The sequence below is a fragment of the Mauremys mutica genome, chromosome 4 (genome assembly GCF_020497125.1).
Source record: "Mauremys mutica isolate MM-2020 ecotype Southern chromosome 4, ASM2049712v1, whole genome shotgun sequence".
Taxonomy (NCBI): Eukaryota; Metazoa; Chordata; order Testudines; family Geoemydidae; genus Mauremys; species Mauremys mutica.
In genome coordinates, this window is record NC_059075.1 from 146,429,182 (window position 1) to 146,451,337 (window position 22,156).

Below are 22,156 nucleotides of genomic sequence, written 5' to 3' on the forward strand. Positions count from 1 at the left end.
TGGTTTAATTAATTCACTTTCAAAGTGAATTTGAATTAACTTTCCAGAGAATTCCTGTGTAGACAAGCCATGAGTCTGTAAGGAGCAGGACCTGCCATGAGATTAACTGATTCAGGGATGTCTGCCTGGGTTGGGAAAGAGCCTGAGACAGTCATTTTGTGATGAGGGGGAAATGCCCAACACATCTCAATGAGGTGTTAACTCTAAGATCCACTGTTCTGGGGGTCTTGGTAACACCATGGTGGGAAACTGGTGGGAGGAGCGTGCAAGGAGCCTGGCACCACAAACACACTCAAGGAGAGGGACCCCTCCACTACTTCGCCTGCCTTTCTGTGGGGAGAAGGGAACTCTTGTTGCTGCTTCTCTCTCACTGCCACCAAAATTCAAATCGAGGGGGTGGAGCCATAGACTGACAGGCATTTCCCCAAAGACCCTTCAAAATGTCTGAACTCTGCAGCCAACAGGGAATCCCTAACCTTGCAAGGTTAGGGATTCCCTGTTGGGTAGCTCCAGTCTTGCCAAATCCCCAGATCCTGGAGTCCTGTGACATCATGACAAGCTCAACCTTCCTTCACGGTAACCTGTTTCTTGCTCTTGTGGTTGTGGAGAAAATCTGGAAAACAAAGCCACGGAAGGATCCCAAACCAGCAATCAAATTAAAAACCCCAATGGTTTTTTTTCCAAATCTCATGATTTTCAATCAAATCAGTTTTTGAAGCCTGACTCATGATTTTTGAACATTCCAATTTGACAACACTGAAAGTCCTTACAGAAGGCTTCATTTGGAATCCGTCCTGACAGCCTCAGCCTCTGCCTTGCCCCTCTCTGTTCTTGAGATGGGGGATCCTGGTTTTGTTTCCAAATGTGCTGAGCATCCATTGGCTTCACTGGGAGTTGAGGGTACTCAACACTTCTAGCCATGAAGCACTGTAAGGCACCCAAGGTTGCAGTGCACCCAGCCCCCCATTAGTCTGGATTGTACCCTATGTCACACTATCCCCATACGATCTGTCTCTCTCTCTCTTATCAAGCTATTTTCTGTCTACACATCCTAGTGTCTACCCCACCCATCCCTTCATCCCAATCTCTAATCCATCTTCCTGTTTTTCCATCCTTAGCTCTAAACCATCCATCTGTCCTTCTTTTTGAATAACTAATCTAATCCATCTATCTAATCTAATTTCTACTCCAATCTCTCATTCCATTATCTAATCTCTAAACTCACCTCTAGTCTCCTGCCACCCTGTTGCTCTACCAACTAATCTCTGATCTAATCTAATCTAGGGTTTACTTTATTTTAGGGAGGTAATAATGTCAAGAGGGTGGAGGCCAACATTATAATGGTGCGAGGGTGTTTGTGTAGGACAAGTATTAGTGGTGGAGGTCTGTGATGGGGTGGAATAGGCCAAGAGGCAGGGCCGCCCAGAGGGGGGGCAAGTGGGGCAATTTGCCCCAGACCCCAAGCCCCACAGGGGCCCCCACAAGAATATAGTATTCTCTAGTATTGCAACTTTTTTTATGGAAGGAGCCCCTGAAATTCCTTTGCTCCAGGCCCCCTGAATCCTCTGGGCGGCTCTGCCCAGAGGCCCCCTGCTGGAGGCCTCAGTGTCCTGCCACATCCGTCCCAGGAAAAGAGTAGTAGAGGAGTCCTCCAAGCTACATAGAGAGGCTGAGGGGGATGCAGCCAATCAGGGGGTTGCAGGCTAGTATAAAGGCGCTGCAGTGTAGACCAGAGTCAGTTGCTGCTCAGGGCCTGAGGAGTGAAGCTGGTGCTCCTAGCAGACTGAAGTCTGCAGCACCATGGACAGTTCAGAGCTGGCAGGGATGGAGGAGTGAGGAAGAGCTCATGGTTGGCTGCTGGGACTGAACATAGAAGAGCCCTGAGGTAAGGGGAAGTGACACAGGGAACTGAAAGCAGTTTAGTTAAAGGGACACGGCAGCACATGGCTGCTATTCTTAGGGTCCCTGGGTGGGGACCCAGAGTAGTGGGCAGACCTGGGTCCCCTCCATAAGCCACTGGGGAAGTGGCCTGCAATTGGACAGTGAAGGAGATCTGAATTGTTAAGAGGCCCAAGTGGATAGAACAAACCAGAGTGAGCGAACAGACCAGAGTGAGCGAAGAGTCTCCAGGGTGGAAGCCCTGGGACACAGTCTCCTACTAAGGCCAGAAGCACCTAAAGACTCTGTTGGTCTAATGCCTGTCTGAGTTCTGTACAGACTGTGACTTGGCCAGAGAGCTGAGTCACTAGAAACAGCCAGAGAAACTTCCAGAAGGGGTCACCACAGACTGAAAGACACAGACACACACCTGAACAATGGGGTGCTTGCAAAAGGTGGGTGCCACCACATTGCAAGGTCCCAATCACAGCCAAGCTTCCTCTGGGATATGGGTTAGCAGGACTGGGGTGTGCATGCATTGGATGCTAAACTCTTGATATGCGCCCATTACGTTGGGTGGGAGGTAGTGGAGGAGATGGGATGATTTTTGTGGCTGCTTAGATGGGTGGATAGAGGTGGATTGGGAAAGGATCATTTTCATCCCTTTGTCCTGCAGTCCTGGAGTCTTCAAACCTCCCCTTGCCCTGAAGAGTGAGAGCCACTGGATAATGGGTCAATTCTGTAGTAACCTTAGACAAACCAGGTCGAGATGAAATAAGAATATGCTTGGATCCAAGCAATATGAATAAAGGGATATGAACGGAACATTTTCAATTGCCAAGAGGAGATGAAATCACCAACAAGTTGGCAAAAGCTGCAACTTTCACTGTCATAGAGGCCACTAATGGATTTAGGCAAATACAGCTGGATGACCAAAGTTCTGGACTCTGTATGTTCAGCACACCATTTGGCAGATACAGGTTCACCGGATTTCCTTCTGACATCTGTGCAGCTCCTGAAGGGTACTGAAGTGTGATCCAAGGTGCTGAATGTTACGTAGACGACAACCTGGTGTGAGGGAATTTCAGATGAGAACAGGATGAAAGGCTCAGAAGAGTTATAGACAGGCGTCATGACAGGACCCTGCAACTGAACAAGAACAAAAGCAAATTGGCTCAAACAAAGAGAAAATAATTGCGGCATCACTTGACAAAAGAAGGTCACACGAGTATCAGTGGGAACAGAGACCTCTGCCCAGTGACTCTGCTCCAGTGAAGGCCCCTCATTCAGAATGTCCCCATGTGCTGAACCTCTTCCATATTCCATAAAGAACCACATCCAGATGATGGGGCATCTGCAGGAGAATGCAGAAGATGAGCTGAATGTACAGCCTTCACTTCAGCCCACAAGACCATACTACAGGGGCTGGGCATGACCAGATAGCTCTGCTGCACAGGCTAGCAGCCCAGGGCCTCTCTCCAAGGGAAATGGGTAAATGAGGGGTTACTAAATATTTGAATTTTTAACTCTTTCAATGTCTCCCCTTCCCCATCCCCTGGAATGTGTGGGTGTGTTCAATAAATGTGTAAAGGAGTTTTTGCTCCTCGGGTGATGCCCAGCAACCACAGCCAAATACCTAACTAATGTGGCATTAGTAGCTGCCCTAAAGGGTGAGATGGTGTCAGCCCCATCAGCAGTGTTTGCAGCTATTCCATGGGCACAGAAGAGTCACACATACAAAATGTCTCCAGAGAACTCAGGAGGGCCAACAAAAGAGTGGAAACAACAAATTGCACCTGGACAGCAAGTCCACGTGGATGTGACACCTCTACCCATGTGACCCAAGGACCTCTTGATGCCAACAGGCAGAGGGTATATGGGGCACAGGGATCCCACTGGTTCACCAAAAGGGATCATCTGCTAAAAGCTTGTGTCACATTGGTCGTCATAACCATTGTGAGATGTATGTATAGAAAATATGTGAGGAGTAATGTATATCTACTCAAAATTATGTTCTCTGGGTCTGTAGTTAAAGACAGGTCACTCAAATGTGACATACCTTGAGAACTTCTCCAGATGGGGGATGGGAGACACCTATCTCACTGGTGGACCATTGTGTGCCATACAATAGAAGAGTAGTAGCATGCTGAGTTAAATGCTAATGAAGAACTGAAGAAACTTCAGAAAGGAATTAACAGTAGGGTGGAAAGCCTATTTTCAGGTAAACACCACAGGTCTATTCTGGTACATTTGAAGAGGCAAAGAGACACCCTGTCTTCCTTCTGTCAGTGAAGATAAGCTGCCAGCAGGCTTGATATTATGAAAGTGGGATCTCAGCCCGCTTGGTTGAAAATGCTGGGAAAAATCAGAGAATCATAGAATATCACAGTTGGAAGGGACCTTAGGAGGTCATCTAGTCCAACCCCCTGCTCAACACAGGACCAATCCCCAACTAATTCATTCAGTCCCAACTAAATCATCCTGTGGATGTGGATTAAGCTATGGGAGACTGGGGAATGTCTTTTGTAAGCTAAATTTAGTCTCCAGAAAGCAGGTCATGATTTTGTTAACAAAATTCTTATTTGCTATCACTTGATTCTCTGTTCTTTGATAATAAACTTACTCTTGTTTTCACTATATCACTATATCTAAGTGCTGAGTGGGGATCCTGAATTGAATCTGACAAGCTGGTGTAGCCTATTCCTTGGTAAATAGCGGATCTAAGAATTCTGGGAGTGTTCAGTGGAACATGGGCTGAGCAGAGGGACACTCGGAGGACGGTGTCTGCCTATCAACCACCTGCGCAGAGTCAGGGAAGCCTGGAAGGCAGTGCTTGTGTTGCCAGAGACTGGTGGAATTGGGGAGCTGGTTCACAGCCAGCACAAACAAGACTTTCTTGCTGCATTCCCTCTAAGGCGTGTTGCCTGAGCGGCCACGCAAGAGGGTATCAAGGGCCGTGCACCTAATTAGTAGAGCCATGCAAGTGAGGCTCCACTAATTAGGTGCCTGGACCATGGAGAGGATGTACATATAAGAAGGTAAGGTGGTGGTGGGGGAATAGAGCTAGGTGGGGGGCTGTGGGGTGAGGTTGGGCGGGGAGTTTGGGCATGCAGGGCTGCGGTGGCCAGGGAGAGATGCCTCTCCCCTAGCCCCAGTTGGGCTGCAGGGTCCAGGGACTCGGGGAGAGAAGTGTTTTGCTGAATCAACCTTCCTGAATACGCCTTACTGCATAACTTTCTGCTTCAATCACATAAACCCTTAGAAATGCTGGCTTCTTCTGCTCCTGACATTCCTAGCCATGTATTTGGGTTCCTGCCTTCTTCCTCACTGTCTCCATGCAGGGCCATCCTTAGACACCCCTGGGCATAGGCACTGACTCCTGCTGAAGATTATAAAATCACATCTCTAAAAAATCCTTGCATAGATTTTTAGATCCACTATCTGAGTATTCATCTTTAGCCTTAAATGCTTGGATCTTCAGACATATAGGGTTTTTTTAAATAAATCCTTCAAATAACTCTTATCTAAAATACACATCTTAATTTTAATTACTTTAGTACAAAAAACTTGTTTCCAAAGTCTTTCTGTCCATCCCTTTCTTTCTTCACCCCCCTGTTGAAGAGAGGCTAGCCCTTAAAGGGACAACACCCCTTTCCTTCCAGATAGCTGGACAAACAAGTTTCCCTCTCTTTACTTCTGACTATTTGATGAACTAGTTTTAAGAGAACTCTCCAGCAAAATCAGTACATTCGTAAGATAGAAAATCCTTTGTTATGCCTAAAATCTTTGGAAACATATTTTTTAAAGTTGGTAAATTTCATAAACATGTCTGTTATGGAGATTACACAAAGTAAATTAGTGTTGCCTTTTTCTAAAAGTAATGAACATTGTGATGAACACAGTAAACCTCTGTGACTGATTCATTTAAAATTAATGTCTTTATTTCAGTGAGTTAAATACGTAGTAATCTGGAATGATTACTTTATGAAGGCTGAAGAGTGCATTTAAAATATAAAAATCATCTTAGAAATACTGATTAAGAAAATGTAAAACAGAGAAGAGCTGCATCATGTATTCCATAATAATTAATGTTGTATGCAGCAGGGCAGCTGACTTGCCCTTACCTCCCTAGGTAACCCATCGAGAAGATCTGGGATTAGTCAATGCCTGGAACAAAGTACCAATGATGAAGACAATAGAGACACTTTTGAAGACCATTTATACAGTCTTCTGCAGATCCTCAGTCTGAAGAGGACAATTTGAGGAAATGGCAAATGTCACAGAAAATGAGACTATTGTTTAAACCTCTAAATGAAGTGAGGTGGCTATCGAGACATTTCACTGTAAGTGCTTTGATGTGTAATTACGAGAGCCTTCTTAGATACTTGAACATGAAATCTCAGAAAACAATAACCCGATAGCAAACTACTGCCCAAATAAGCTCTCTGACAATAATTACCGTATCACTAACTGCGTGAAATGATGTCTTATATGAATTAGCAGAACCGACCAAATGCTTTCAGAAGAGCTCTTTAACAATAGTGGAAGCTGTACACTTAGCAAGGGCCAGGGTGACCACAATGGCGTAGCCAGGTTCTAACATCAGGGGAAGCGAACACATAAAAATAGGCGCCACCCGCCGCCATATCAAATTACTAGTTACATACTTTTACATTTGTTATACATATTTATTTTGTACTTAAAATAAAAACACAAGAATGATATTGTTTTATAAGTATGTGTGTTATTTTGCATTTAAAATATAAAAAAGGTTTACAGTATTGTATATAAAATCAAAACATAATAAAAACACGTGTTATTTACTTATTTTATATTTCATACTGTAAACCTATTTTAAATGCAAAATAACACATGTACTTATAAAACATCATTCTTGTGTGGCCCCTGAAAGCAGGCAGCACACAGGAGCAAGGCGGGGTGGGGGCACAGTCCCCCGCATGAGAGAGACAATCGGACAGAGGTGGGTAGGGTCTTTTGGGGGTTCGCATGGGGAAGAGGGGGTGGGGAGCTGCACTGGGAGACTCTCCTATGCAGCACCTAGCCATGCTGGCTTTGTGCATCATGAGGCACTCGGGAAAAGGAGGCAGCAAGAGAGAGAGGCGGAGGAGGCGGTGCCCTTCCCCTCCCAACTGGGTCTATGAGTCCCTGATCTCACAGAGTCTCAGCACTGCAGGCACCCAGCCCCCAGGTACTGGGCTGCAGTGCAAGCTAGAGGGGCTGATACAGAGAAGTCAGGACCAGTCAGAGCACTTCCCATGTCATCATGAAAACTCACTCCTGGAAAGCTGGGTGAGGTAATATGGCGGGGGGGATATATTTTATTGGACCAGCTTCTGTTGGAGAGAGAGACAAGCTTTTGAGCTTTCACAGAACTCTTCTTCAGGAAGAAGACAGAACTCCATGAAAGCTCAAAGCTTCTCTCTCTCTCTCTCTCACCAACAAAAGTTGCTCCAATAAGAGATATTACCTAACCCACCTTGTGGCTCTAATTTCCTGGGAACAACAGGGCTACACCAACACCGCATACAAAAATGCAAGATTCACATGAACAGCAGAGTGACCACCATCACACCAGGACACTATTTTCACAATTCATCTTAGCATAATGTCATCATCACACCAAGGCAGTAGCACTATCAGCACAAGCACACTGGGATCCACACAGCAGGATAGTCGTGTCAGTTTAGCTCAGTCTCTGAGTCCATCCCCACTAAGCTAAGTCCAAAGGTTCAGCTAAACACAAGGGTACCTGCAAATAGCTGTACTAACAGCAGGATCTACACTGGCACAATAGGAGGAGTTGCATGTCAGGGCACTGATTCCCAAGGCCAGTGCAAGGCAATATGGGATCCAGGCACCAGGTCCTTAGAACCAGAATTTGTACTCACAGGAGAGCGGGATGAAATTAGAGAAGTTACAGAAGGCAACTCCCAAGAAACAAGGCATTGACCATATGGCTGGGTGGATGTTAAACCACCATCACCAGCCATTGTGTGCAGCAAGTGAATGGCAATTAGTAACTTAATGACCACCATCCCCAGAGAATTACTCAGCCCTGGGACTCAGCAATGCCTCCCCCTCCTCCCCACATGATCACAAGCCCTTCCCATAGGAGACAATTCAGGTTTCTCCTGATAGGAGAGGGAAAATCAGGCTACCTCGCCCTGCCCCCCAACATGGTGCCTGGACTTGTGTTTGCCAGAGCACATGGACTAAACCAAACATACTACAACAGCAGATAGTTCGTTCCAGCCTTCCCTGGGGAGACGATTCCATTGTCGAAGAAAAACTCAGTTCTCGCTTTTTGTTTGGGTGCAGCAAAATCAAATACTTTATTATTTCTCCAGTAATTACAATGGAGGGAGAGAGTGCCATAGGACACAGGGTCCTGGACAGGTCTCTCAACTGGTAAACAATTACATCAAGCCTTTATACCTTTGTTACAGACAAGCTTAGACAATCATGGAGACAGTAAAAAGCAACAAATACATTTTGTTTATACATAAGCTTTTCTGCTATCTTACTAGAAAAAGCAAGACTGCACATTGCAAGGTCGTAATACTTTCACACAGTTCACTCTGTCTTACATTATCTTGCTTCTACAAATCTCACGTCATAAGGGTCACAGTATGGCCTGACTCTTGCTAACTGACTAACATGCATTAAAATCCCCTTCAAATCCTTATTAATTCTTTCCTTGCTTCCACACTATCCACACCCCGAAGGCAGAGATTGTGCGGCTATGACGTTTCCCCTGATAGTCTCAGTTTTCCTCTCCTACTCCCCCACCTCTATCCCTTCCCCACTGCCTCTTCCCTTCCACCCCTCACCCCCTAAGAGGCAGTCACCCAGATGCCAGGGAGGGGGAACCAAGCACACTACATGGCCACTGTCTCTGAGAGGCAGGCGTCTCTGCCTGGGCAGGGAGGGCAAGCAGGGACACCACACCCCACAGGAGACCAGGAGATGCGCCTCCCCTCCCACCAATGCCTGTCCTGGTCCAGCTGCCTGGGTGCAGGGGATGTTTTTGGAGATGCCTCTGGCTGAGCCCCCTGCCCCTCACCATGCAGATGGCCATCCCACCAGCAGCCAGGTGCTGGCTCTCACAGCCACCTGGGGGGTTTCCAGTCCCCCCTCCAAGCCACCCTCACCACAAGAAAGACCCCCCCTTTGAAATACACTTACCAGCTGCTGCTATTGGCTGCCTTTAGTTAGGTGAGAGGTTAGGAGCTGCTGCTGCAGAGCCAGAGAAAGCACACCTGCCACAGTGCCACAAGAAGCAGGAGGAGAAGGAGGTGGGGGTCTCTCAGCTGCTCAGCCCCTTGCTCCAGGGGCAGTTCCTCTCGCTGATTAGCAGGTGGCCAAAAACCAGCTAAACAGCGAGCACTCGCACTCCCCTAGCTAGCTACCCTACTGCCCCCGCCCCCACCCAACAGCTGATGGCTTGTGGACCCCCACGGGCCCCATAAACTGTTGACTGGTGGGTGGGTGCCCCTGCCCCCTATAGGGGCATGCCCCGACCGACCCCCTTCTTCCCCAAGGTCCCAGCCTCTCCTCCTCCCCAGGAGCCCAGCTTGCTGGAGCTCAGTTCTTTCCCCCTCCCCTCACTGATTGGCTGTCTGTCTCCCTCCTGCTGGGAGACAGCTAATCGGCGAGGCAAGGAGGGGGCAGGGTTTATGCAGCACACTAGGGGAAGCCAGCAAAGCCTGCCTGCCGGAGCCCAGCTTGCTGGAGCTCAGTTCTTCCCCTCCCCTCCTGCTGGGAGACACAGCTGATCAGCGGGGGCGGGGTATGCAGCAAGCTGGGGGAAGCCGGGCAGGCCAAGCTTCAGAGCGGAGCGTGGGCCCCACCCCTGGTGCCATGGTAACCCCACCTAAGGTGGGGCTTTTTTGAAAATGTGCTGAGAGGAAGCTGCTGCTTCCCCTGCACCCCACTAGCTACGCTACTGGGTGACCAGACAGTGAATGCAAAAAATCAGGACTGGGGGTGGGGGGTAATAGGTGCCTATGTAAGAAAAAGTTCCAAAAATCAGGACTGTCCCTATAAAATCAGGACCTCTGGTCACTCTAGGACCCAGATCCACAAGATGAGAGGACAGTATCGTGGAGAAACAGTCTCTTGGAGCAACAATGTGGAAAAATCTAATTGCATCGAGCACAAGAGATGAACAATTCAGCTGTGAATCTATTCTAAGTTTCATATCATTACTGCCTGCCTGCCACCCTCGCAGCGACCGGCAGAGCGCCCCCCGTGTCTTACCGCCGCAGGCACGCGCTTGGCGTGCTGGTGCCTGGAGCCACCCCTGATGAATGGGCAGCTTTTGACTTTGCCTCACTTTCACCACAACAAATCAGTTATGAATTTGGTACTGAAAACATTAGCAAGCTAGTTGACAAATAAAGAAAAATTTTGGACCTTAGTCAAGTAAAGTCATCTGCCCAAAACACCATGGAGGAGGAGGAGTTCATTGTGAACTATTACAATGATTACAAATACATAATTGCAGAGAAACATGAAGCAAAGATGATGACAAATTTCCAGGAAGTGGTGACTTTCAGTCTACAAAATCCAGAACAATCCAGTGTAGTTTCACAACTGGTGGATATATGTGCAACCTTTCAAGCTTCCAGTGCTGATTGTGAGTGCGGCTTTAACCTTATGAATAATATCAAAACTAAATCATGAAACAGACTGAAAGAAGATCACCTGGATATGCTAATGAGGATAAAATTTCACACTTCAAGTGGTGGAGAAGTAAACCTTTACCACTCTTCCAGTGTTTATATACAGCGTCAAGACAGAAGAGAAAAGGTTCATGATCAGTGGCAAGTATCTGCCCCATCATCTGGCTTGCCAGCTACTGACTCAGGGTCTCATTCCAGTAATAGTGATTAGTGGTCTCCTAAATCAAGAAAATAAATAAAGTTATTTCTTTCATGTGTCAAAACAAAATGTTTAATTTTATGTCACAAGTCACAACAAGAGTGTGTGTGTGTGTGTGTGTGTGTGTGTGTGTGTACACAATCCTACATAAAGGAACTAGATAAAAAGCTTTTATTTGTCAAGCCAAGAAACATAATCTTTAATGTCAAGGATAAAGAAAGTGTAACAATTATTTTATTTCATGCATCAATACTAATGATAAAATATTTTGTTTCCTATGTCAAGAAAATGGCTAATTTTGTTTTATGCCTCAATGGAATAGATACATGTACGTTCCTAAAAGGCCACTGAAAATTTGGCAGTGTTAATTTTCTTTTTATTTGATTTCATATTAAATAAACATCTTAAGCAGTGCACCTTGTTAATTATCCCTGGTTTTAATATTCTTCCATACCTATGAACTTTTTAAAACCAATATATTATATCTAGGTTTTTTGTTTGTACTGGTGGCGCACATCCGCATATTACCAAATATTAGTGGTGCACATAAAATTAATTCCACACGTGGATGGAAAAAATTAGAGGGAACATTGCTCCCTTGTGCTGAGGACAGTGGTAGCCAGGGACACTGGAATGAGGGGTAGGGGGCCATGCACCCCCCCACACACACACACACACTTTTTACCGGCCATAAGGGTGAGCGTGGTAGTGGGACCTCAAGGGAAGAAGTGGTATGAGGGCGAGCAGGGGCGGCTCTAGGAATCCCGCCGCCCCAAGCAGGGCGGCGCGCTGCGGGGCGCGCTCTGGCGGTCGCCAGTCTCGCGGCTCCGGGGGACCTCCTGCAGACGTGCCTGCGGAGGTTCCGCTGGTCCCGCGGCTCCGGTGGAGCATCCGCTGGCGTGCCTGTGGGAGGTCCACCCGAGCCGCAGGACCAGCGAACCCTCCGCAGGCATGACTGCGGAAGGTCCGCCGGAGCCGCCTGCCGCCCTGCCGGCAAAATACCGCCCCAAGCACGAGCTTGGCGCGCTGGGGTCTGGAGCTGGCCCTGAGGGCGAGGGCTTGGGGGCGGGGGATGGGAGCCACAGTTCAGGCAAGTTCAGGCACCTGTGGGCCCCACACTTTCAGGGCTCTTCTGCCACTCCTGGTGGTAGTTCAGGCCAAAAGCCTAATGGGGAAAAATTGTCTTGAGTAAATTGTACTCTATTTTGCTTTATACTCCATTTTGCTAGCTTTGAATTAGTAAGAAGAAATTTAGCCTTGAAGTAGCAAGAAGAAATTGTTCTGAGTTTATCCTTTGCAGATTGTGTTGATTGTTCTTAGAAGGATAGAAGTTTTATGGCTGTAATTCTTGCCTTTGAAATCATTTACTGTGTTGTGTGTGAGTGAAGAACGTATGCTATGAGGATGAAAAGAATAGAGACAGGAGGCACAATACTAATTGAGCCCGGATGGTCGAAAGGGGAGTGGAGGAGTCAAGAGGCCCCAACTTTATTATCAGAATCACCCAGCTGGCAAACTGATGACCCTAAAGCAAAGGCATACACCCCAATGACAAGATAAGGAGTTGAGCCAGAGGGCCGAGATAAGAAACAGCTGCAGATCCTCCTGGTAACGCTGATTAAGAGCAACCTTAAATACCTCATGATTGATAGCTCCACTGTGACACAGGAAGGTCCATAGACTTGTATGGGAACTTATTACTATAAAAGAAGGGTGTATTGCCGTGGGATTTTGGGTTCACTCTGCATCAACATCAGAGCTTTGAATGCGTTCGATAGAGACCCAGCTCCCCTCCCTCGTGTGCAGTTTCAGCTGGCCACTGGACCTACCAGGCAACACGAAGGACCGGTAACTATAAGATCCAGCTGCAGAACCTTTTGGTGGGTGGGTGTGAATGGAAACATATGCTGATTTTAATGCTTAAATTGTACTTTCAATACACGCAGCATATTGCCTTATCCCCTTTAAAAAGATTCTGTGCGCTTCTTAGAAGCATAACAGTAGCAAGGTGCCTCACAACCATGAGTACCCCTGGAAAACATCACAGTTATTAATGGGGGACTGAGTTAAGGTTGTGGATTTCCTGATTCCAGACCATGTCTGCCTAGCAAATAGTTTGTCCTTCTTAATACAAACCTATTTACCATAACATCAATTTTAAAATATACTCCCAGGAAATCTATCTTTAGGGATATGTAGAACATACACCACGTACCAGACTCGTGTGTTGAGGCCAATTCACACACTAGTTACCACAGTAACTATTACACCCTAAATACCCAAGGAGCCTTTCAGTTATAACTGGGCCATTTTGTGGTATCCATCCCTTGAGTTTTAAGCTTTGACGAGCCATTTCCTGTATGTTTAGGAGAGTGAAAACAATCACAGCAGTGAAGCAGAATGCTAACGCTACCAGTTGTTATAAAGTGCTCAATGCTTACCGGCAGTTTTGTGATCCCCATGTTCCCTTCCCGCCCTCCCCCTCATGCCCAAAGTGGAAGGATATTTCCCAGACATAGCCTGGCACATATTGTATGCCGAATGCTGCCTAGAGACAGTCAGATAAATTCTTAGTGCTTGTGGCACAGAAAATTTTCACAAGATCCTATGGGGAGGATCACAGTGACTGAGACACGGAGATTCTGAAGCAGACGCGCTCCTGCCCAGCTTTTCTAAACACATTCAGGTGCTGAGAGGGGTAAGAGAAGGGTTTGCTGGATAGATTCTTTGGGTTTTTGCATTCATCCAATGGGGCATACTTTATACCGAGGAATCTCTCTTCTGATCTCTGCCCCACTATCCACAACCCTTTCCTCTGCCAGTCCTGTCCAGACAGGACTGATGGCCCCTACCAATTTCTCTTACTCTCTCCATCTCCATATCTCCCTCTCTATATCTCCCCTTCTCTCTGTGTGTGTCTCTTTCACTCTTCCTCTATCGAGGCTGGTCCCCACCCATTCCTCCTTCTCTGTGCCTCTCTCTGTCCCCACCTTCCCCCATGGCCATTATCTCCCTGGGTATTTCTCACTCTTATTCCTTGGGATCTGGTTGTTCCAGGCCAGGAGGTTGGGGAGGGGCTGAAATGATCAGTGAAACTTTGTGCTGGGAATGTCAGAGTCACTGATTTCCACTCCCACTTCTGCTCTCTGCTAACAGGTGCGCATGAAAGACAAGGAGACACTGGCATCCCTCAGCAGAGGTTTAATGATGACTGAGCTGAGCACAACATCCCTGCTACTGACAGAAACCAGCCCAGACTATAGGTATAATGAGACTGGTTGCAAAATACACAGTTTAACTAATGTGATCCTTGATGGTGTCACTGTGCTCATCTGTCTCTTCGGGCTGGTGGGCAACGGGGTCGTACTCTGGCTCCTCAGCTTCTTCATTAAGAGGAATCCCTTCACCGTCTACATCCTCAACCTGGCCGTAGCAGACTTAAGCTTCCTCCTCTGCCTGCTTGTTTGCCTCATACTTTTGACTGTGGAATCTCTCTTCTGTTTCTATGAATTTTCGCAATTTCTGGGGGTTTTTCTCCTGCTGGTTCTGTTCACCCACAATGCCAGCCTGTACTTCCTGACGGCCATCAGCGTTGAGAGGTGTCTGTCTGTCTTCTACCCCATCTGGTTCCGATGCCACCGCCCCAAGCACCTGTCTGCCCTTGTGTGTGCCCTGCTGTGGGCGCTCTCCTGCCTGGTAATCGGACTAATGTCTTATTTTTGTGTTTTTCATGGAACTGAACGCTGTCGGATGTCACACATAGCCATGTATGCTCTGGATTTCCTGATTTTCGCTCCCATCATGGTTCTGTCCAACCTGATCCTGTTCATCAAGGTCCGACATAGCTCCCAACACCGTCAGCCTGGAAGGTTCTACATTGTTATCTTGCTCACCGTCCTCTTCTTCCTCGTCTTTGCTGTTCCCTTCAGTATCCAGCGCATTGGCTGGTATTTTTATTATGTTAATATCCCCTCTGAGATATGTAATGCACTGGCCTCTTTAAACAGCAGCATTAACCCACTTATTTACTTTTTAGTTGGGAGCTACAGGAAGTGGCGGTTCAGGGGCTCTGTTAAGGTCGCACTCCAGAGGGTTTTTGAAGAGCATGCAGATTCCAGAGAAGACAGAGAAGCCACCAGGACAGACACAATGGAGATGGCTAATTAAATCCCTACAGCACCCAGCCTCAGAGACCTTATTGTGGTTGTGGAGCTTTATTAATCAGTATGAAAATTGGCAGCTTCCTACTTGTTTAATTTTTCTCTAATTTTCCAAATACCATATTTGTTTGGCATTTGGTTATGATGTTATGTCTGTCTTGGAAAACTTGTCAGCATAGTCTCTGGGCCTATCAGATATATTTTACACATCCCGCAAGTTATATCTCCAGTGAGTGTATATGTATGCAAGGTGACAGTAAATGATTTCTGCTTCTGACTACAAACCCATCTACTAGAAAGAGGGATTGGGGACAAAAGGCATTTTGACAGGGTGGGCATGAGAGGAAATAACATATTGACATTAACATCGATGGCAACTTTATTATATTTGCCCAAAGCATAGGAACTAAAAAGAACAAAAGTTATTCTAAAGCACGAAATACATATAAATCTCTATCTAATTAAACAGCATACACATTGCCCAATTCAGTATTAAGTATGATCATTAGAAAATTTAAATAAGTCCAGTGGGACACAAATAAAAGAGCAGTGAGTGAGGGAAATGCAATGGCTAGAGATCACCCAATAGCTATAAATAGGGGCCCTACCAAATTCACAGCTGTGAAAAACACGTCATGGATGGTGAAATCTGGTCTTTTGTGTACTTTTACTCTATCCAATCCAGATTTAATGAGGGAGACCAGCGTTTCTCAAACTGGGGGTCCCAACCAAAAGGCGGTTCTGGGGAGCTGCAAGGCTGTTGTAGGGGGTGTCGCAGTAGTGCCATCTTTACTTCTGCATTGCTTTCAAAGCCGGGCACTGGAGAGCAGTGGATGCTGGATAGACGCCTAGCTCTAAAGGCAGTGCCACATTAAGCAGCAGCGCAGAAGTAACTGGGGCAATACCATATCGTGACACCCTTATTTCTGGACTGCTGTAGACAGTGGTGCTGCCTTCAGAGCTGGACTCCCAGCCAGCAGCCGCAGAGCTTCCTGCAGCTGGGGGAGGTTCCCGAAGGTAGGTCTGACACAGGAGCGGCACCTGCAAGGGAAGAGGAAGTCCCATCCCTCACCACGCTGGCCAGAACCAGCAGCTGGAGCTTGGCGTAAGGTAGGTGCCCTCAGCCAGGGCACCTCCAGCCCTGCCCCTCCTTGGCTCCAGCACAGCGCCCCGGCACTCGGGAGTTAAAGGCACTTTGGGATGCTGTGGGGGGAACTACGGAAAATCCCCCCCACAACCACAGTACCCTGGGCGGTCGCCCATCCATAAGGCCAGCCCTGCTCCTCCCCAACAGAAAGCGCCCAGACAGCAGCTGCTGCTCTCTGGCCACCCAGCTCTGAAGGCAGCGCCACCACCAGCAACAGCGCAGAAGCAAGAGTGACAAGAGCATGAGCCCACTACAATCGCTTTGTTACCTCGCCCATAGCCTCCTTTTGCATTGGGACCCCCACAGTTATACCACCATGAAATTTCAAATTTAAGTATCTGAAACCATGAAATTTATGATTTTTTAAAATTCTATGACTGTGAAATTGACCAAAATTGACAGTGAATTTGGTAGGGCCCTGGCTATAAGAAAGGAAACAGATATGGAGTCCCAGTCCCACTCCACAGGCATATGGCTGAAGTTTATATTTCAAATGTTTTCTCTCTTTTGGCCACCTTCTCTGTATCTTTAATTGAAGGATAAAAAGTGTTTTAATGGGAGGTGCCAAGAGTAACTTGAAATGAAACTGCTGGGCCACAGTCACCTATGTAATGTTGTAACAGTGTACCAAGGTATCGATAACATCGTCTCCCTTCTGGGCCCAAGACACCACAGAGCTACCCACACAACAGATGTTTAGCCATTTATCTCATGCTTGGCTAAAGTTCAAGGAAAGGAACTGGGCGCGGTTGGTACTTCCTATTATTTCTGGTGTGAAGAGTGAAAGACACCACAACTGGTGACAAGGCTGGGAGCCTCACCCAGAGATGCAGTGGGACAGAGAGCGACTATTACGCAAGTGAAAGTTAAATGACAACTGCACCTCTTTCAGATTTGACAGAGATGCTAGTGCTTATGGTTTGGGGGCAGTATTGGCACAAGCACAAAGGATTTGAGAGGATGGTGGTTTTGTTCAGCAAAAGTCTAGTTCTTCTGAGAGGGCACCACATGGAAGAAACTCCTGCAGTGGTTAAATCTAGAGAACATTTTCATCAGTATTTCTATGGGAGGAATTTTTGGTCAGGACAGACCATGCTTCCCTGCAATGGCTCTCTAGATCCAAGAATCCTGACGAACAGCTTGCCATGTGGTTGGGAAAACTGCAGTGCTGTGATTTCCCATTCATGCACAAGCCTGGCCATAAGCATAGCAATGCAGATGCCTTGTGTACATGGCCTTGTTGGAGAGACTAAATGCAAACATTCCCTTAGCAGAAGAGCAAACAATTGTTAGCTCACAGGGATGTGTGTACTAGGGAGTAGATGGTTGCCTCCTCTCATCCAATAATTTTCAGAATTGCACAAGTTTCTTGTTCATCCACTGGAATAATGGAAGTGGGGTTGCAGAAATGGATGCCAAAGCAACTAGAAACTTCCCAAAGAAAGGACCCTGATGTCAGAATAATGTGTGACTGAAAAATCAATTTGCAAATAGAGCCACCCTGGAATGTAGTGGACCCTCACTATACCACTGTAAAAGCTTTCTGATTTGGAGGTGAAAGATGGAATATTGTATAGGTGATGGGAGAAGCCAGAAGGTGATGGGTACAGGTATCATATGCTTGCACCAAGTACATGGACAAAGGAGGAATTTTCATTGGACAAGTAGCATTTCTATTGGGCAATGTAGTGGTCCATGGCCGTCCGGCTCTGCCTCACTCCATCAAACAGCCAAGTCATAGGGGCTTGTGAGTCTTTGGCCTAGACTCCTGGCTAGACAGACAACAAGTAACGGTCTATAGCTCAGGCCCTTTGAGTGGGACAGAATCAGAAACAGTCTTCAGTCTAGCCTCCTGGCTGGGGCAGGCAGTGACCACAGTCTGGGGTTCTGCCCCTCAGGGTGGGGCCACGTAATAAATAGTCTTTAGTCCAGGCCTCCTGGCTGGGCTGATGACCTGGACAGTCTCTCGGATCCTCCAGGTGGGGCACAGCAGGGAGCAGGCTATAGCCCAAAGCCTCCTGGCTAGGGCCAACAGCAAACGAGACAATATGGAGGGCTCACTACCTTCAGGCTGGGGCAAGCCACAGGTAAGGTGCAGGTCTTCCAGCCTAGTGAGTAGGCCACCACCTCAGGGGTGGGGTTGGCAGCAAGGGGTAGGGGCATCTGAGCCCATCCTCCTCCACTGGGTCCCAGCCCAGGGCCCTAACAGTGGCGGATGATCCCGCCACTGGGTCAGCGGGGATCCTTCTGAAACATCTCTCAGCAATATAACGGGATTAATGTCTGAGTTCCCTGGGTTACTTCCTACCACCCTTCCTTGATGTGGCTCCATAGGTCCTCAGTCTCCTCGGGGTAGATAGCAGATAGCACTCCCAGCAATTCCTCACAGCAGTCAGTTTCCTTCGGGATCAGGGTGCGGCACAGCTCAATCCCTGATCCGGAGCTCCACAGCGAGGCAGAGACATCTGCCTCCTTCCCTGGCTCCAGCCCACCACTGTTCCCCCCCGGGGTTCCGCCCATTCCACCCCTCCCCCACTACAGCCCCTCAACCCCTTTTGCTCCTTTCTGCCCCCCACCCCTACCCCTCAACTGTGGCCCCAGGACAGAAACTCTGTCAGCAGGGAGTGAGAGCATCTCCAGTTCCAGGGCCACGGGGGGCGGGGGTCCAGGTGCTGGGGCTTCCCCCGTTACCCCCTGCACTTCTGTTGGGGACCAGGGTCGGGGCGCGGGGGCTTCTCCCACCCCACCCACCTGGCTGTTCTGCCAGAGAGCGGGGTTGGGCCCAGGGGCTTCCCCCGCCGCTCCACAGCTTCTGCCAGGGACACATGGGGGTTGCTGGGGCTTCCCCCGCCCAGGGGCTTCTGCCGGGGACAGTGTCAGGAGCTGCTGGTGGGGAGGGGGAGCTTCCCCCATCCCATGGATTCTGCCAGGGCTGGGGTCAGGCCTTGGCCACTGTTGGGGGAGCTTTTCTGTTGGGGACGGGGTCAGGGGCCACGGGTGGGTGGGCGGTTCCACCTCCCCAGCATGGTCCTAGAGCCTGGGTAGGGTTGCCAAGTGCCCAATTGCCAGAAAGCCCGATCGAAAAGGGACCCTGGTGGCTCCAGTCAGCACTGCTGACCGAGCCGTTAAAAGTCTGGTTGGCAGCACAGCGGGGCTAAGGCAGGCTTCCTGCCTGCCCTGGCTCCACGCAGCTCCCGGAAGCAGCAGCATGTCCCCCTCCAGCTCCTATGCATAGGGGCAGCCAGGGGGCTCCACACGCTGCCCCTGCCCCAAGTGCCAGTTCCACAGCTCCCATTGGCTTGCCCAGCCCAGAGCCCCTCCCATACTCCAAATCTCTCAGCCCAGAGCCCCTCCTGCACCCCTCATCCCTGGCCCCACACCAGAGCCCACATCCCCAATCTGAGCCCTCATCCCCCCCCTACACTCCAGCCCCCTGCCCCAACCTGGAGCCCCCTCCCTCACCCTGAACCCCTCATTTCTGGCCCCAACCCAGAACCCACAGCCCCAGTCCAGAGCCCTTCTGCCTTCCCATACCCCAACCCCCTGCCTCAGCCTGGAGCCCCATCCCATACTCCAAACCCCTCAGCTCCATCCCCCAGCCCAGATCCCCCTCCTTCACCCCAAACCCCTCATCCCTGGCCCCACCCCAGAGCCCACACCCAAGATGGAGCCCTCACCCCTTCCTACACCCCAACCCCCAGAGCCAGCCCAGTGAAAATGAGTGAGTGAGTGAGGGTGGGGAAAGCGCGCAACAGGGGGAGTGGGCGACAGAGTGAGTTGGCGGGGGGAAGGCTCAGAGAAGGGCAGGGCCTCAGAGGAGAGGCAGGGCAGGGGGTGTTCGGTTTTGTGCAAGTAGAAAGTTGGCAACCCTGGGCCCGGGTCATGAGTCAGACTGATTTGTGTATGGACGGGAAAGGGGGCTCGGGCTCAAATCTGAGTCAGATGCTGGGCTTAGCGTAGACCAGGGGTCTCCAACGCGGTGCCCGATTTTCGGCGGCATTTCGGCAGCGACGCCGCTGGATGACGCTGCTTGTCAGCGGCGACGCCTATTGACGTTGCCGCTTGGCAGCATTTCGGTGGATGCTCGTCCGCCGCCACGGTCCTCCGTTTCTCGTCGTCTGGCGCCCGCCAAACGAAAAAGGTTGGGGACCACTGGCGTAGACGTACCCTGCCACAGCCAGGATGCCCATCGGGAACCATGTTTCAGACTTAAGGGAGCAAATCCTAACCTCCTGCATCGGTGCCATGGTCTCAGTCTCATCCCTGAGTTCACAGCAGCACCTGGTGGTGGCTTTCCATGTCATGTGCTCTAAGCAGCTACAGCTCCTAATGGTATTTCCTGCCTGTGTTTAACCTCCCTGGGTGCCTTTGTGGTATTTCCCTTTTCTTACTGGTGTCAGGGGCCCTTTACAAGGCAAGAGCATCTGTGAACACCATTGAGAGGCTATTTGCTCCCTTTTGCAGCTCATTAAAAATGCTGTTCAACCAGAATGGGCCTAAACCTCTGGGGTGCCACCCCCTACAAGGCCATTTACCACCCTGCCGTCATACGGGGACAGGGCTTGCCAGGCTGAATCAGATCACATCCAGCCCAGTAACCTGGCTCCCCGCAGCATCAGCTGCTTCAGCAGAAGGTCTCTAAACCTCTGCAGTGAGCAGTCATGGGATAATCTGCCTGACTCCAGGCTAAGGGTTTCTTTCCAGACCCCAGCCTGTTAGAGGTCAGCTCATTCTCTGAAGCATGAGGATTTATAGCCTTAATAAAACTCTTGGTTTCTTAACCTCCCCTGCCACTCGCAATTCTCTCCTTGTCCCTACGACTGTCCTGTTCTGTTTGGAATCTGGCTAAGCGCTGGGCCCCAGGCGGCAGTGAGTCCCACAGATTATTATTGCTGCGTGTGTGAAAAAGCATTCCTTTTCTGTATTGCTTTGCTTTGTTTTGAATTTGATTTGATAGCAGCCTTCAACTACCTGAAGGGGGGTTCCAAAGTGGATGGAGCTTGGCTGTTTTCAGTGGTGGCAGATGACTGAACAAGGAGCAATGGTCTCAAGTTGCAGTGGGGGGGGTCGAGGTTGGATATTAGGGGAAAATTATTTCACTAGGAGGGTGGTGAAGCACTGGAATGCGTTGCCTAGGAAGGTGGTGGAATCACCTTCCTTAGAGGTTTTTAAGGCCCGGCTTGACAAATCACAGAATCATAGACTATCAGGGTTGGAAGGGACCTCAGGAGTTCATCTAATCCAACCCTCTGCTCAAAGTAGGACCAATCCCCAACTAAATCACAAAGCCCTTGCTGAGATGATTTAGTTGGTGCTGGTCCTGCTTTGAGATGGGGTTTGGACTAGATGACCTCCTGAGGTCTCTTCCAACCCTAATCTTCTATGATTCTTCTATGAATCTCTTGGGTTTGGCTAGAGCATATCTTCTGGAGAGGCACTCACAAGCTGGAGCATCCACTACTTCCTTTGGAAGTTTGTCCCAAGGTTAATCACCCTCACTGTTAAAAAATTGGGCCATCATTTAATTCAAATGTGTTTGGCTTGAGCTGCCAGCCACTGGGTCTTGTTATGCCTTTCTCTGAAATTAATACACCGTGCAGTCTCACTGTTTTTGTAGTCCACCATCCCTCTGTGTTCTCCTGCTGTCTCTTAATTGAGTGTCAGCTCTTTGGGGAAGAGATTGTTTTTGTTGTGTGCTTGCACAGTGCCTAGCGCAATGGAGTCCTGGTGCAGGCTTGGCACTACGATCATACAAATTATTACGACTATATAATGATGATGATGCTGATGCTAGAATCCCAGCCTCATTGTTTTATCAGTTGTTCAGATGAAATACCTTATGTGAAGAAGAGATTCAAGCCTTTTGCCTCGGTGTGATAATGAGTGCACTATCTCCAAGGGTTTGACCAATGTGAGAAAACAACCATGTCACAAAACCATGATTTGAGCTGTGTGAATAACTCAGTCTGATTTTTTTGGACCACCGGCCAAATTGAAAAATCAAGGGGGAAAAATCATTTGGGGTGAACCAAAATGAATATTTTTCAAAGTAACAGAAAAGTCTAAA

General features: G+C 48.6%; 1 protein-coding gene across 1 annotated transcript; it reads left to right on the forward strand.

The window, feature by feature from the left end:
- The first annotated feature begins 12,468 nt into the window (after positions 1–12,468).
- On the forward strand, positions 12,469–14,974 carry LOC123370501 (mas-related G-protein coupled receptor member H-like). Its single transcript, XM_045017122.1, has 2 exons — positions 12,469–12,630; positions 13,939–14,974. Exons 1-2 carry the CDS (start codon positions 12,469–12,471, stop codon positions 14,947–14,949), a joined length of 1,173 nt encoding a protein of 390 aa, XP_044873057.1. The 3' UTR covers positions 14,950–14,974.
- Positions 14,975–22,156: the final 7,182 nt, after the last annotated feature.